This window comes from Loxodonta africana, chromosome 3 (genome assembly GCF_030014295.1).
Source record: "Loxodonta africana isolate mLoxAfr1 chromosome 3, mLoxAfr1.hap2, whole genome shotgun sequence".
Classification (NCBI taxonomy): Eukaryota; Metazoa; Chordata; class Mammalia; order Proboscidea; family Elephantidae; genus Loxodonta; species Loxodonta africana.
Window position 1 is genome coordinate 76,054,660 of NC_087344.1, and position 17,349 is coordinate 76,072,008.

General features: G+C 52.5%; 1 protein-coding gene across 1 annotated transcript; it reads right to left on the reverse strand.

The window, feature by feature from the left end:
• Window positions 1–1,392: 1,392 nt before the first annotated feature.
• HEYL (hes related family bHLH transcription factor with YRPW motif like) lies at window positions 1,393–16,845 on the reverse strand. The gene is made up of 5 exons (XM_010595243.3): window positions 16,755–16,845; window positions 10,098–10,164; window positions 8,551–8,634; window positions 7,204–7,285; window positions 1,393–4,343 (listed from the first exon to the last, which is right to left on the reverse strand). The coding sequence occupies exons 1-5, from the start codon at window positions 16,832–16,834 to the stop codon at window positions 3,670–3,672; spliced, it is 987 nt and encodes a 328-aa protein (XP_010593545.2). The 5' UTR covers window positions 16,835–16,845; the 3' UTR covers window positions 1,393–3,669.
• Between the last annotated feature and the right edge of the window lie 504 nt (window positions 16,846–17,349).

Below are 17,349 nucleotides of genomic sequence, written 5' to 3' on the forward strand. Positions count from 1 at the left end.
TTCTTCCACCCTTCTTGGGGAAGGCTTCTTCCCAGCACCACCCTCCCCCATGACTACCATAGGAGAGGCAGTGACTCCTCTGTGGCCTCCTCAGCCTTCTCACCAGACCTCTCTCTCCATTGTCAACTCACAGACCGTCATTTAGACAGATGGTACACCCCCTCAGCTGCACAGTGTCCTAGCCTGGCAAGCAGACCTTGGTGACTGTTCAATTTGTTGCAAGCGGAATCCACTAGGGACAGCCAAGCCAATAACGGGGAACAATACCTGCTGGCAGGGATCCCCCACCTGTTCTCATCTGCCAGTATGCACTCAAGAGCAAGCACACTCACGTTTTTCTTTGGCCAGAGCCTCCACACCATTTGCCAGAACTTCCAGTCCCATGGCCCTGGCTCTCACTATGCTTTCCTGCCTCCCCCTAAAGTCTTCCAGCTGGGGGTTCACCCCCACAGAGGGCCTACACCGTCCAGCAGCATGAGTCCAGAAGAGTTCTTACCTCCCCAGTTCATTTATTCAACAAATATTCACTGAATACCTACTACGAGCCAAGCACTGTGCTTAGCACTGGGTACAGGGTGGAGAGCAACCCAGGCATGGTCCCTGCCCTCATGGAGGTTACATTTTAGTGGGAGAGACAGTCAACCAACAAGTTAATATGCAGATGGATATGTAATGACAAATTTCCCATGAAGGGAAAAAATAGGGGACTTTGAGATTAACATGGAGGGTCTAAGTACTGTGGTCAGTCATGGCCTCTTTAAGAAGGTCACAGGACAAGGCCTGAGGATATGAAGAACTCAGCCAGGTAGAGAGTAGCGGAAGAGCATTCTGGGCAAAGGGAACATATGCAAAGTCCTGGAGGCAGGAAAGAGATTGGAATGTTGAGAACATGAAGGAAGGTCAGGGTGGGGAAAGTACAAGAAACAAGGGTAGGATTAGCAAGAGCTGAGGCCGGAAGAAAGGTCAGGACCAAAAGAGCTTGGATTTTACCTTTAATAAAATAGGGGACTCCTGAAGGGGTTTAAACCAGAGTTGATATGGTATAACTTGCATGTTTAAAGATCTCTTTGGTTGCTTTTGAGAAGTAACTGGCAAGGCAAGAGGGGAGCAAGAAGACCCTTGGGTTCTTAGGCTAGGAAGTTGCCAGACTGCAGGACTACAGCATGGACCTGGTATCCTGGGAGTACTGGGCCACCACATGGGGTGGCCAGGGAGAGAAGGCAGTAGTGTTCCTTCTTCCTGTCCTGAGTGTTCCCCTTTGTGAGAAAGGTGAAGCTGGTCTTTGCTTTCTGCCTAGGCGAGGGGGGATGTTCTCAACTAGGGTGATGGCTATGGATTCAGAGAGAAGTGAATGGACTCCAGAGATATTTAGGAAGTGGAATCTCGGGGAAGTTTCCAGAAGAACTAAAAAGCCTTTATTGAGTGTGTACAACAATCCCAGCAAAGGGGTGGGGGTGGCAGGCACCAGGAAGGCTTGGGAATATAAACAAAAGATGCAAGTCCTCAACCACAAAAACAAATACACACAGTTGCCAAACCCCCCCGCCACCCCCTGCCAATCTCTGGGGGAAAATGGTCCAAGACCAAAGAAGATGAAAGTTCTGGGCCACTTCTACCTCCCTCAATGGTGTCAACAAATTCTTTTGGAGCTAGGTACTTGAAACATGGAAATTTATGTCCCACAGGCACACTATGTGAGAATTTTGGGTTCTTAGGCTAGAAAGTTGCCAGACTGCAGGACTACAGCATGGACCTGGTATCCTGGGAGTGCTGGGCCACCACATGGGGTGGCCAGGGAGAGAAGGCAGTAGTGTTCCTTCTTCCTGTCCTGAGTGTGCCCCTTTGTGAGAAAGGTGAAGCTGGTCTTTGCTTTCTGCCAGCATCCCTCTGTCTCCTCCCAACCCCTGGGAGCCAGCAGGCCTGCCCTACACCCACTCTGCCACCTCCCTTGAGACCCACTCTCTGAGATGACCGCCCTTTCTTATGGGTCAAGGAGGAAAGCAATCTGCACAAACCAACTCACATTAATGAGTGAGAGAACTGCTTCAGCTCTTTATCCCTCCTCGAGAAGCTGCCTTTTCAAAAAAGCTTTCTGGGTCACTCAAATAATCTCTGCTCTCTAATCCATTTCCCTGAAAGGGCCATTTTCCCCGGGGGTTGTTGCGAACTCCACTTCTGGGCCTATGGAGCCCCCTAAATTCAGCCTCTGGGGAGGGTGGTTCCATCAAAGGTGGGGGGCAGATCTTCCCAGGGGTGATAGTCTAGGTATTTAATAACCAGTGCAGAATGACAGCTGGAAGGCACCCCACTATCTTGGGTCTGCCAGGCCTTAACCAAATCTTGGGAGTCCTAGGGTATACCTGAAGGCACTTGGGGGAAGCAGATATTTACCAACCAGCACGGAAGTGTTTCAATATTTTAACAACTGGTACAGCAACACCGTTCTGGCTGAATGTCAGGTGTGGACCTGCCCCTATCTTGTCCAGTCTCTGTTGTTCCACAGGGAATGATGGCTGGGCCACTTTCTCCCTCCGTTAAGAGGAAGAGCGGCCTGAGTTGGAGCTGGGTGAACAGACTCTCGGCAGAGCCAGCAGCTGCGTGGACTCCCGGCTGAACAAGATCTCAGGCCTTCAACTCATTGTGTGACCTTGGAGGGCCATGCCACCTCTGACCGTCCTTCCTCTCGCCCCTCCTCACAGTTATTTTTACCCAGCCTGACGGTCCGTGGCCGTTCCAGCAGTCTAGGCTCTGTGAGCCAGATGCAAACCAGGCACACAGCGTCTGGTGCTGAATCCCAAGAGGATTTCTCTCTGGGCGCCATCACGTGGTAGCTCTGCCCTGCCAGACTGCACGCCCAGCAGGGAGATCACATGCCTCATGGATGGAGCTGGCCCTCAGCTGCTCAACCCGGTGTCCTGTCTGAGAGTGCTATCCAAGGCCTGGTAGTGATACCCCATCAAGGAGCCTTGCTGGTGCCCAGAAACTTTCCGGCCAGGCTTGTCAGGCCAGCCGTATGCAGGGAACTGTTACTCAGCTGGAGGGTGGATGTCTGTGGTGGGTGAAGGGTGGAGCAGGCCCTGCTGAACTTCCAGCCCCCAGGTCTGGCCATGGTGGAGAACGAGTCTGTCCTGTGGTTCACTGCCATCGGGTGGGCTGAAGACAGGTAGGCAGGGGCAGACGATTCCCAGATTCACCCTGCTGAGTTACTATGCCCCGGAAGCGAGGCAGACACTATGTTCTGACCCCTTGGCCTGGGAAGACTGCAGCCAGTCTGTCATTGTCCTTTGCTGGGGTCTGACCTCTCCACCAAAGCAGGCTATAACAGGCCGTTGTGCCCTCTGGGTGAAAGCTTCGTTCCCAGACCTGAGATTCACTCCCGATGTGTGCTGGGGCAGGAGAAGGGTCTGGGCACAGCTCTTAAGGGCTCTCCCAGGACTCATCCATCCAGGGAAGAAATGAGACCAAGCCTCTGGGGACTGCTGGGTGGACAAGATAGGGTGAGCAATGAGTAGAGACAGGTCAAAGGAGGAGGGGACCGCGGATGGGTAAAGAAGACACCTTCACATATGAGCCAGTCCAGGCAGGACTGACTTAAAGCAGAAAGGGCAGTGCCATTTTTAGAGCTCCTGGAAAAAGGACCTTCCTCACCCTGAGGCAGGGGAAGCCAGCTCAGAAAGCCCCAATTTCAGTGATTTCGGAGACCCAGGAGCGGCAGAGTGCGGCTCCTGCAGGCCTCCCCACCAGCCCTGGGGAAGTGGGTCTGAGGGCAGGAACAGCCATGTGGGCAGTGGCCCCCATGGTATCAGGGGGCGTCGGGGAGGAAGACCGCAGGAGTGATGCGATGTGGCTGCTCCTGGCAGCTCTGGCACTGGGGGCCATCGGCCCAGGGCCAGCTGGCCTCTCCAGGGGACGGGCCCTCCGGGTTGAAGAGGCCCCTCGACCGGGTAAGAAATTCCTCCGGGCTGGCAGGATGGTGCCAGCAGCTCGGCGCATGGGAGTGGTTCGGAGGGCGGGGATGGGGTAAGTGGGAGAGGAGGCGCTGGGGAGGACAGGGCCGGGCACTCTGCCCAGGAGGGCGAGCTGGCTGTTCGGGGCTGGCAGCCCTGGACAGCTGTGGAAGAAGGACCAGGGCCAGGCAGGGAAGGCCAGGGGGCCGGTGGGCGTGGGCAAAGGCTCCATCTCAGCTGCGTAGTTGTTGAGGTGGGAGAGAAGGCGAATCCGGACAGGGTCCACACGGCTACTTGGCCCTTCCAGGACCCCCAGGTACCTGATGACCTCGGTGAGGCACTCCCGAAAACCAATGCTCCGGAAGTCGATGGCCAGGGCACGGGCATCAAAGAATCCTGCAAAGAGAGGGGCACCATGACGGCATGCCAGGCGGGGGAAGCAGCTCTGAGACTGTGGTCGGAACATCTGAATTTAGGAGCAGCCTCCCCCATTCGCTCTCTGTGTGACCCTGGGAATGTCACCTTACCTCTCTGAGCCCCAGTCTCCCCATCTGTAAAATGGGAATAATAATCCCTGCCTGGGGTGGAGGATGCGAGCCCTCGTGGCACAGTGGGTAAGTGCTTGACTGCTAACCGTTACCAGTTCAATCTCACTAGTGGCTCCTCAGGAGAAAGATGTGGCAGTCTGCTTCCATAAAGATTACAGCCTTGGAAACCCTATGGAGCAGTTCTACTCTGTCCTATAGGGTCACTATGAGTCAGAATTGACTCAACAAAAATGGATTGTTTTGGTTTGTGGTGCAGGATGGTGTGTTATAAGGACCAAACGAGTTTATAAAATTACGAAGCAGTATAAAATGTAAGGTATTATTTTTATCACAATTCATGATTAATCCAAAGAAGAAATTCTGTGGCCAAGATAACTTCATTTAAGTAGACACTGGCCAGGTGTGAAAAGGCTGAGCACAACCTGGAGGTGTACAACAACCCTGCCGGATGCTGAGGGTTGGAGTTGCTGGCAGCAGCCAAGAAAGCTGGGAGGCCCCTTGGGGAAGGTGGCATACTGCTGCAGTGAAGCATGAGGTCTTTGGAGGCAGCTGAGTTGGGCTCAAATCCTGAGTCTGCCACATAACTAGCTGTCTGGCCATGGACAAGTCTCTTAATCTCTCCATGCCTCAATTTCCTTAGCTGTAGAATGAGGATATAACAGACCCCGGCTTTAGAGTTGTGAGGATGAAATTAAACGAAATGGCACACAGAAAAATGTTCAATACGTTAATGACTAACTACCACTTATATCCCTGGCCTGGCCCCTGTAAGCGGCTGAGTCTGTCTCCTGGTTCAAAAGACCCTACTCTGGAAGGAGTCTGGAAAGCAGGCTCCTACTCTGATCCTCAGCTGCTGATGTCAGCCTGGGGACCCTCTCTTTGCACTGCCTTCAGTGAGGGATGACCAGGTGGCCTTCCCAGCCCAGGTATTTACACCCTCACTGCCTCTCCACACCTGCCCGTCTTGACCACCATTGGGACAAGGGCAGACTCATCACTACGGCAGCGAATATCCACTCCCTGGTTCATGGCTAAGGCCCCCACAGAGGGGCAGCCTGGCACAAAACTATCTTTGGAGTCAGGCTACCTTGGGGACAAGACCTGGCTCTGCTATATACTTAGCTGTGTGACTTTGAGCAAACCCCTTTTCCTTTCTGTGTTTGCTGTTCTTCTAAAACCAACATTGAGTTCTTACTAAGCACTTTGTATGCATTATCTAATTTAATCCTCATCTACCCTACTAATGTCAAGTCTATTCTGACTCATAGCGACCCTGTAGGACACAGCAGAACTGCCCCATACAGCTTCCAAGGCTGTAAATCTTCATGGAAGCAGACGCCACAACTTACTGCCACAGAGCGGCTGGCAGGTTTGAACTGCCAACCTTTTGGTTAACAGCTGAGCACTTAACCACTGCACCGCCAGGGCTCCTCTTGATCCTCATAAAAGCCCTATTATTATGATTCCCATTTTAGAGATGAAGAAACCAAGGAACAGAGAGGTTAAGTCATTTGTCCAAGGTGATGAAGCTAGTAAACCGCAGAGCCAGGATTGAAGTCTCAGTGATCTGCCTTTTCATTAGCTCTTTGTCATAAGATAATGATAACAACCCCTGCCCTCAAGGCTCTTGTGAGAAACAAATCAGATAACACATGTGAAAGCACTTTGAAAACCCTAAACTGCTGCCCAAATATTAGTCAGTATTTTTTAGTTGGATAACCATAAATGTAGTTTGAAGTAACGCCCCCACTGGCTGGTTAGAGATAGACATCCCTGCTGTTAGCAATGCATTCCTTGGGCAGTAGTTCTCTAAGTGACCAGCTGCATCAGGGTCATTGGGCGTGCTTATTAAACCTGCAAAATTCCTAAACTCCAATCTAGACCTCCTGCCTCAGAATCTGGGGTGTGACCCAGAGCTCTGCCTGCCCCAGATGACATGCTGCACACCGAGGCTTGAGAAGGACCAGGTTGGCCTTCAGGGGCAGCAAGTTAAGTTTCTGGGACTTTGGTCTTTTTTTTTTTTTTTTTGGTCTTATGTGGCCAAGAACTGGGGAGCTTTCAAAGTTTCCCAACTGTGAAATCACCAAAACACACAGAGGGGCTGCATATAGACAGACTGACCATTTGTCTGGAAGCTTCTTAAAAGCCACAGTTCCAAGAGTTTATTTTAATGGACTAGCTCAAAATAATGAAATGAGTTACATTTGCTTTCTATTATAATCCCGTATGTAAGAGAATATGTGAGCAGGACCTATCACCCCAGCGTTGTCAAGGACACACAGCCCAGGAGGCGAAATCAGTGGGTCAGCACATCGGTGGAACATCTGTCTCTAAAATCTCAGGCGGCCCCCTCCCTGGGTTCAGCAGGACTGGAATCCTGGTGAAAATTAGCTCGTGGAGGGTAATCCTTAACATAGCCCTGGAGGGTAGGACCAGTAGGAACAGTCTGTTGCAGAATTAAGCTCCTCCAAGGTCTAAGACGGGGACGTGGAGGAAAGAAAAGGGTCGGAAGGAATAGAGACACTGCAAGTGAGAGGCAGAGGCTGTAAGAAGAGGAGAGACAAGCTTTGCAGACGTTCTAGCTGGGCCTGCTTGTGAGTTTCTTGCAGGCAGGGACCACGTCCACTTTGCTCAGAAGTGTATTCCCAGGCCCCAGCCGCCAAATACTTGTTACATGCATGACTCCTGGAAGAGAAGGGCAACAGTACCTGTCCCACCAGTGGCATGGAGCATTTTCAAGTGATCCACCGTCATCTGCAAAACCTCGGCTTTCTCTAGCTTGGAGGAGCCCTGTGTGTTCAGAAGACAGAAGAGTGAAGGCCTCCAGCTGACCTCCACTGCTCCCCTACTCTGCAGTGTCATCAGCATTCACTGTCTCAATTAATTTCTCACCTTCCTCCCGCTCCTCGACCACCTGCAATTGGGCTTCTGCTTTGGCCAATGGCTCTTCAGTTCTCATCTTAGTGCACCTATCCCCTGCTCTGGACACTGCTGACCACTCCCTCCTTCCTGAGACCCCTCCTCCCCTGGCTCCACGACACCACTTTTTCCTGGTTCTCCTTCTGCCTTGCCTCTTGCTCTGCCTGCTCCTTAAACGGTGGCGTTCCCCAGTGGGTACTGGCCCACTTCTCGGTCTGCACTTTCTCCCTGGAGGGGCCTCATCTGCCTCCATGGCTTTACTCACCATCAGCACAATGTTCATTCCCCAGACGGCCACTCCTGCATACCATTCGTCTCCTGGACCACTTCTACGCACCCACCCAAGATCTGGCGCAGCATCCTGCCCACAAAGCACCTGCTCAGCCTTGCTCTCTCTCTCTCAGGAAATATTTCCTAAGCCTCCAAGTATCACCTGGTCCGCCAGGTGAACCCTGAGGGTCAGACTCTCCATGTGAATCCCCTGAGGGCAGGCACCAGGTCTAATTCACGGCTGGTTCTGCGAAGGTTCAGGGAATGTCTACGGAAATGTCTGCTTTGTTCTCACCAGCATAAGGGAAGGCAGATGACCCATGACTCACGCCTTGGGGCACAGGGTAAGAATCTTTGAGGCTATCTGGTTCAACCCATCCTCCCCACTAGATTGCCCGCCATCCCAACATGTTCAACGACAGAGTGCTCACTCCCTGAACAACATGTTCCACTTTCAAGTAGCTCTGGAAATGTTGGCAATGCAGAGGGATAGGTGACTTTAGGATCACACAGTCCTGTGTTCCAATTCTGCTCTACTATATACTAGCTGTGTGATTGGGCGTAAGTTATTTTGCCTTTCTGTGCCTCAGTTTCCTCACCTGTGCAATGGGCACAATAGTCCTGACTTTTCAGGATCATTTTGAGGATTCAATTCAATGGGATGATGGATATAAGGGTACAACACCTGGGACACAGTAGGACCTCAGTAAATATAAATTTCGATTCCCCTTATCCAGTGACAGACGTCAGTGAGCCATCACGGCACCTCGGGCAGTCACTACCAACCAACAGAGATAGCATAAGAAACGAACCTTATCTGCCACCCACACAGTATTTCCTCTAGCAGGATCAGCAACTTCACATACCTGCTTCTCAAAGGCAGTGGGGACCAAGCGCCGCAATTCAGAAAGGCTGCTGTTGATGCGGTCTCGGCGCCGTTTCTCTATGATCTAAAAAACAAGGGCAAGAAGCTACATGTGGGCACTTCATCAAAATTTCCAATGTGCCTTTGTGAACATTGACTCATATATTCCCTTGCAATATTTTTGAGGGAGATAAATCTATTATTTTATAGAGGAGGAAACTGAGGCTCAGAGAGGGACAGTGATTTGCTAAAGGTCACACAGTAAGGAAGTGCAGGGCTGGGAGTAGAACTCAGGTCTCTTGTCTTGGTCTGTGGGGATGATATTCAAAATATTTAACCACTGGTACAGCAGAGGAGCCCTGGTGGTGCAGTGGTTAAATGCTCAGCTGCTAACCAAAAGGTCAGCGGTTCAAACCCATCCGCTGCTGAGGGGGGAAGATGTGGCAGTCTGCTTCCATGAAGATACACAGCCTTGGAAACACCATAGAGCAATTCTACTCTGTTCTATAAGGTCGCTGTGATTTGGAATCAACTTTATGGCAATGGGTAAAACGGGGTAACAGGTTAGCAGGGTACCAATCAATTGGACTGGGGACGCCAGTCGTCCCCTGTTGGTCCAGGATTACTCTTTCAGTTGTTGGGTCATTGGAAGGTTTGAGGAGTCCTAGGCTGCGAGTTCTTTGATATGAACTATCTCATTCTCACCTCACAATACTGGTAGCAGAATACTGAAAAACCTGTTGAAAACCAAACCTATTGCCATGGAGTCAATTCCAACTCATGCCTATCCTACGTGTTACAAAGTAGAACTGCTCCATAGGGTTTTCTTCATGGCAATCCTTATGGAAACAGACCACCACACCCTTCTTCCGTGGCACTGCGGGGTGAGTTTCAACCGCCAACCTTTAGATTACTAGTCAAGCGCAACCCCTTGACCGTTAGGATACTATCAGCAGAAATGATGACCCACCCATTTTACAGAAGAAGAAAATGAGGGCTGAAAATAAGCGCTTTGCCTAAGGTCTCATGGTTAGTGAGTGGCAGGGCTGGGGCCAGATCCCAGGTGTCTAGATTCCCTGTACAGTGCTCTTTCTACTCAACACAGCTACATCCTGGGGGAAAAGTGGGTCTGGGACAAGACTGCCAGCATCAAGCTGGGGAGCCTCCTTCTGTCCTCCACCCCTAGACCCACTGAGACAAAATGAAAGTTCTGGGCTCAGAGAGGAGACAGGAGATAGGTGTAACAGTAATAACAACGGTAATGGTTTATTATGTCACGCATTGTTCTGAGGGCTTTACATTCATTCACTTAACCTTCCAAACAACCTTTCAGGTTGGTATTATCATTATTTTAGTTACACATATGAGGAAATGAGGCACAAAGAGGTTAAGTGGTTGCCCAAAGTCACCCTGCTAATTACTGGCAGAGGCAGGATTTGAACCCAGGCAGTCTAGCTAGCTTCAGGGTGTTGAGTCTCCCTCCGGGCCAGGCTCCTGGAGGAGCAGGGCAAACCTTTGTTGGGCAACTCAGCTGTGATGGACACTCACCCCTCTCCGTTTCTTCCTGGCTTGCATCTGTGAAGGGCTGGCGGTGGACAGCGGCCTGGCCATCTGGCTGGAGACGAAGAGAAAGGCTTATTTTTCAGCACTCGGGGGCCATCACCGTGGCCTGGGCTGACCTCGCGGAGGCCAGGCAGTCGGAAAGCATATCCCCCTCCCAGGCGGCCGCTGGCTCCCAGGCCAGGAAGAGCCGCAGGGCTGGCGTGGGAGGGACGCTTTCTCTGCCTTCTCCCCGGGGGCCCATTTCTCCCGGGCCAACTCCTCCCCTGCACTCAGGGTTTCCTGCCTCCGAGGCGGCGGCGGCTCGGGCCGCGCTCGCGAGGTGACCGGCAGCGGGGCGGGCCGGGCGGGCGGGGGTGGCTCCTGGCACCAGCGCGCTGCGACCTCGCCTCTCGCTGCAGCAGGCAGCGTCGGGGAACCGCGGGCCGGGGCTCGGGCTCTGCAACCCGATCCCCGCGGGGCGGGGCCGGCGAGGGCACGGGCCGGAGGCGGCGGTGGGGCCGGGCCGGGCGGGTTGGGTTTCAGAGGGAGCCGCTGGGAACTAGCGTGGAAAGAGCAGATGCCGCCGCTTCCCACGGGCCGAGCGCGGCGGCCACCCGCCCTCGCCGGCCCTGCAGCTGCCGCCGCCTCCCACGCGGCGCGGCCCCAGTGGGGGCGGGGACAGGCGGCATCTGGGTCACAGGCCCCTGTCGGGACATTGCCCTGGCCTCCCCTGAGGGCCTCAACCCCCCATCACTTCGGGCCTCCTCTCCCACCCTGGCTCGGCCTTCTTTCTGCAGCTGGCTGAATGAATGATGGATGTTTGCTCACACCCCAGGAGTTCCCATCACAGGGAATAGGCTCACTCCTCCCGGGGCTTTTCCTGCTCAGACTTTGACCAAAATAATCTCCAGCCCAACTGCTCACCCTCCTAATGGGTTTCCTGCTTCCAGGGCTCTCTTAGAATGGAAAAGATTTGCTGGCTTGCGCTGAGGTATTATTCATTTGGCCAATCCTTCAGAGGCCCCATTCAGGCCCAGGGCTGGCTGGTGTCAGCGGCTGAGGAGACGTCAGCCAGTCCCCAGCCCCACCATCTGGTGGGGAGACATCATGTGAACAAACAACTTCAGACAAGGTGACTCCCTTGTTATTTCTGAAAACAAAACTCCACACATCTGAACAGGAACCCCTAAGCTTGCCCCAGTTCCATGCCAGCTTCTCTTCCCCCCTGGGCTCCACATCTTAGTGAAGGCAACCCCAATTTTCCAGTTCTGCAAGACAGAAACCTGGCCGCCATCTTTGATTCCTCCTCTTTCCTCACCCCTGCCTCATCAAAATGGACAATTCCCTGTTTGAAATGCGTTTCACATCTATCTTCTTCAGCCCTACTGCCATTCAGGACCAAGCCTCTGTCATCTTTACCTGTACTGCTGAAATAGTTTCTTGTGGGGCCCCTCTGCACCTCCTTTATCTCCTACAAGCCTATCTCTATGCTGCAGGAAGAGCGATCATTTAAATGCAAACCTGATCTTGTAATTTTCTTAAAACACTTCAGTGGCTTCCCAATCAATACTTCTAGATCAAGGGCACTAACCTTCAGGTGACTCACCTCTCTCCTGTCACCCTTTATCCTCAACTCTCCCTTGCTCTGTGTGCTCCAGGCTATGAATAGTCTACACTCCTACCTGTGGAGGCACATACTGTTCCCATAGCCTAGAATTCTGCTGTCCACCCCACCTCCCCATCCCAAGTCTTGGACTCTTTGCCTACTAACCTTTACCATCATTCAGATCTCAACTCAAATGTCACTTCCCTGTGGAGCCTTTTCTGAGCCCCCCACTCCTCCCCCCAGCAACTAGGTGGTGTCCTCTGCTCTATACTCTCCAAGCATTCTGCATTTACAGCATTTATGCCAATTTGATCTTTTATATTTATGTGACTGTGTGATTAATATCTATCTCTCCAACAGGTCTATAAGGTCCATGATGCCATGAATCACATCTCTTTCATTCAGTAATGTAGCCCCAGTACTCAGCATAGTGCCTGGAACATGGCAGAGCTCATGGTAGGGCTTCCTCCTCTGGCTCTCGTCTTTGGCATCACTGGGGAAGAGAGAGGTGAGCACTATAAAATCTGTGTTGTAGGCCTTTGTGGAATGGGATCATATATAGCTCACCAGGAGGCTCTTAACCCATGTGACTACCCTCTCAGCGTTTGGGGTTGGGTCATTTTCATCCACTGCTCAGTAAGAGAAAGTTGTAGGAGACCAGATCACCATATGTCGAATCCCAGTGTTATGCTCCTGGCTTCATCCAGCCATGTCTGGAAAGGGATATCTCCCACCCAAACATCTGGACAAACGGGGCTGGTAAGGGACCCAAGAGGGAGGGTCCAGCAAGCTAGGTCCAGGGCTCAGACAGCCAGAACCTATGATCTGTAGGGCAGCATGCTGACAAAGCTTCCCTGGGGACAAGCCCTGAGAGCCAATGTACACTAAGAAATGTGGCCTTTGTCCCTTCCGACTGGATAAGGTGTCTCTCAGGGTATTGGGTTAGCATCGCGCACGTCACTGCCTCTCAGCCTGATCCTTCCTCAGGGACCATCTGTTGTGGCTGACGTACCCATTTCAGGGCAAGGCAGCTGTGGCCTCCCTTTCTCCTGTTTCCTGGTCAGTAGTTCTCTGCAGGGCTATTCCCCCCTCCATATCTCACAGGCCAACCTCTCTTCACCGTTTCTTATGCACCACTATGTATATTTTCCTTATCTGAGCCCCACTGTACAGACGAGGACGCTGAGCTTCAGGGAGCTCAGGCTGCTGCCTAACCCACGCAGCTGCTAATGAGCAAAGCTAGTATGGGAATCCATGTCTTCTGGCTCCAAATTCAGCATTGTTTTCACTTGTAATTCCTACTTCCTGTCTGTCTGAATAGCCCTCAAGTCCCCTGATCCTTAAAGCTCCCAAAAGCCCCAGCCAGAGTCTGCTTCCAGCCCGCAATCTGGCCCTGATAGTGGGAGGAGGTGTGGGAGCTTCTTGTCTGGGAGTTTGAAAATAAGGCAGATTTTCATGGACCCAGAGAAGATGCGTTGACCACCAAGATGTGCTCCATGGGCCCCCAGTGGCCCCTAGCCAGAATTCCAGGGTGGTCCCTTTGTGGGGGCAGCTTCCCAGGCAGTCTGGCTGCCAGTCCTGACCACCCTCTATGCTGACTGCCCCTGGGAACTCCCCTGTGGGACCCTTACCAATGCCTTTACTCATTTTGCCTCAACCAAAGGCAAAAAAAAGAAAGAAAGAACAATGGAGAGACCTCAGAGAGCACTGATCCTATTTGTAAAATCAGGAGACCCAGAGAGGGGAAGAGATCTGCCCCAGGCCACACAGCAAAGAGGAAGATCTAGAACTAAAGTCAGGTCTACTGACTTTCAATCCAGTGCTCTTCCCAGCGCACTCTATATACTCACTGTCCCATCATTTGTCTCAGTACATTATGTTCTAGACAGCATGTCTACATCCACTTGTTTCATTTATTGTGCAGTAGTCCTTGAGTTAAATATTATTGGGGCACTTCACACTTTTTTTTTTTTTCACACTTAGGAAAAATAATACTTTTATAGATGGGGTGACAGAGACACAAAGAGTTAATTTAAGAATCCTGCCCAGTAAACCTAGTCTTCAGATTTCCAGTCTTTTCACCGATCCTGCTGCCTCACGAACATGGCACCCCTCCCCAGCTGGATGGTGACCTTTTAAAGAGCAGCATTTATTGCAAATTACCTTGTGTCAAAGCAAGGAGCTACGTGCTTTCATATTGTTGTTTGTTGCCTTGGAGTCGATTCTGACTCATGGTGACCCCAGGTATGTTGTGTAGAACTGTGTTCCATAGGGTTTTCAAGGTTGTGACCTTTCAGAAGCAAATTGCCAGGCCCGTCTTGTGAGGCACCTCTGGGTGTGTTCGAACTGCCAACCCTTTGGCTAGTAGCTGAGCACTTAACCATTTGCACCACCCAGGGACTTTGAGGTAGGTTATTAACATCCGCATTTTGTAAGTAAGAAAACTGAGGTTCAGAAAGGGGTAGAGTCTCTTGCCCAAGTTATGGTGGTGAGAGTCAAACTCAGGTCTATCTGACTTCAAAGGCCACCTTGTGCCTTAAACCATTTAGGAATGACACACAGCCTCTGACCCAGTGCCTGACATGTGGCAGGTGCTCACTCAATGTTTGTGGAGGGGGAAGGGAGAGACGATATTTTCAGTTTGGACCCAGCATGTGTCAGGGGGCCTGGTTCACAGAGGAGTTCTCTGGGTGAGTCCCACAGGCAGGGGCAGGATCCTACCAGGCAGCAGCCCACGTGCTGGTGGGACAAGCCCTGCTCTTGACTCTCAGGTCTCTGAGTGTGGGGAATTTGCGCCCTGCCTCTGACCCCGGGGAGGCTGGCTCCCCCAGTCCTGCGTCCCTTGCTACTGTTTATCTCACTTTAGAGTTCTTTGTACATGAAGCTCTTCTTCCCTGAGAGTCCCTTGGGGCCAGAGGCTGAGCAGGATACATCTGGGCCCTGACACCCAGCCTAGGTCTGGGCCACAGCAGTCATCGTTCAGCACTCCCTGAATTGAAGCATTGATGTCTGCTGGGGGGCGGGCCTTTTGGTGAGTGCTACAAAGAGGCGTCTGTAAGTCAGCCTCTGCCAGATGTCCCACTGCTTTCTTTCCTCCGAGGGGGTCTGCTCCTCTAAGAATCAGACAGTCTCTAAAAAGGGGCTCTGGATGAAATGACAACATGTTTTATAGGAAAAAACTGCCCAATGATCCTTGATGCCTCCTCCCAAATGCTACTACCTTCAAGAAGCCCTCCCTGCTGTCTTGGGTTGTGAGTGACCTCTCCTGGTTTAAGTGCCCTCACAGTCCACATTCTGTCTCTCTTTCCATCCTGTCTGTGGTCTTTGTGTGACCTGGCAGGTCACTGACCAGGCTACAGGCTCTTGGAGGACAGAAGCTGGCTCTGATCAACCTAGCTCTCTGGCACCAATTTCATGCTCTGATCCATGAAGGCTCATCAGCAACGAATTTGAGATCCCCTTGCCCCCACCCCACCACATGGTGCTGGGTCCCTTCCTTGCCTCTGGCAGGCACAAGCTAGGAGAATTACTTCTCTAAATAGCAGTTTCAGCTAAACAATTAAAAAGGCTAATGTATTGCAGAGGAAATTATATTACCCAGTAACCCAGCGCTGTCAAGTCGATTCCGACTCATAGCGACCCTATAGGGCAGAGTAGAACCCCCCATAGAGTTTCCAAGGAGCACCTGGTGGATTTGAACTGCCAACCCTTTGGTTCGCAGCCGTAGCACTTAACCACTACCCCACCAGGGTTTCCGAAATTATATTATATACCTTAAAACCTAATGTACAGGATGCAAGGAGATATTTATTGTCCTATACTCTGTTATAAACTATAAATAATTGGAAGCTGGTGGCATTTTACTACGGTTTGTGATTGAGGCAGGATTCGCCCGTCTCAGAAAACTGGAGAGCATTAAAGTTCTGAAATGCCATCAAAAACATCCCTAAGAATTAATTGAACCTCCTGCAAGTCTATCCTACAGAGTCAGGTTTGGATGAGCCAGGAGAGGTCTGATCGCTCCCCCCTTCCCACTGTCCCATCTTCCTTTATTTTACTGATAATGAAACAGGCTCAGGTAGGAAAAGCAATGACTCTAGGTCACATGGTGATTTGGTGGCAAATTTAGGGCTGCGACCCAGGTCTGCAGACTCCCAGTCAGTCCTCGCTGCTCTTTTGGGGGCAGTGGGTATCACATGGTAGGTGCCTAGCACTAATTAAGCTTTGCTATGCATTAGGCCTTGTGCTAAGCCCATGACATACTTTATCTTATTTGATTTTCCCAGGAAGCCTGTGAGGCAAGGTCTATGATTTATACCCATTTTACAGATGAGGAAATTGAGGTTTAGAGAGGTCACAGAGCTTGGAAGCAGCAGAACAGTACATGTGGTTTGTTCTGCAGGTTTGAAGCAGGTCAGAATATTTACCCAGAGCTGAAGGACATGGTGGCAGATGGGTGTGGTGAAGAGCACTGGAGTTGGAATCCCAGCCCTTACACTCACCATGGGCAAGTCAGCTACCCTAAGCTGGGCGTTATTTTCTTCAATACCAATTTCAAAATCCATTTTGTTCAAGGGAGAATGCATTTTTTTCACCTGAAGCCTTTTGCAGACTATGTGAAGAGTGCACCCAAGCTGGGGTAAAATTGGGAAAATACGGTTATTTGGCTTGGTCAGCAGATTCCTGACCCGGAATAGTCTATGAGTTTCCTAAGATTTTCAGGGAAAAGTTCCCACCAATGGCCTCACCCTCACACTTCGACAAAAAGACAGTCACCAACTACAAATCAGCTCCCAGAGCTGAACTCTACCTCCGTGAACCCATCCCGAGCCCTAAAAGGCCCAGAGCACACACTCTTCCAGGCACCGGTGCGTGTAACAGCACACACTGCACACGCCCCCACGCGCAGACACCTGCGGGCCGTCGCGCACACCTGGTTCCCACGAGGTCGCCTGAGGTCGTACAGGAGGTCTAATCCCTGTGCTCGGTGAGCACGCCGGGGCGCGCCCCACCCCGCTCGCCTTCGGCGCTCTCGGTCCCTCACTCCCGGCCCTTACCTCAGCTCGCCCTCGCGGCCCACGTCGATGGGTCCGTCGGATTCGCTGTCGGAGCCGCTCGGCAGCCGGGGCCGCTTCATAGCCAGCGCAGGCTGCCGGCTCCAGCCGGGCAGTGCGGGCTCTGAGTCGCCAAGTCTGGCCCCGCCCCGGCCCCCCCGCGGTCCTGCTTAGGCCCCGCCCCAGTCCTGCCGGGGCCCCACCCGGGGCGCCGCCACCGCCCCTTCCCAGGGCCCTTTCCTGCGCCGCAGCCCGGGCGCCCCTCGCCCCCGCGGTGACGCGCCGGCCGAGCCTTGGGAAGGCCCCAGGCGGCCACCGCCCCCACCGACCGCTGGTAGGTCCTGCTCCGCTCCTCCAGCCGCGACCGCCAAGCCCTGGGTGGCTTTGGGCAGGTGCCCTTGGAGGCCCCGCGGGGAAGCCAGGGGTCCCTGTCTGTCCCTGGTTTGCCGGGGGCGCCGGCTTGTGGAGGCACTGCTCCGCGATGCCCCAACTTCTGCAAGGATCGACCCGCCCGCTCCTGCCTTCTGAGCTCCTGGGGGCGGCAGACACCTCGGGTTGAGGCTGGTGGTGTCCGTGACCTGATCGGGGGCAAGAATCC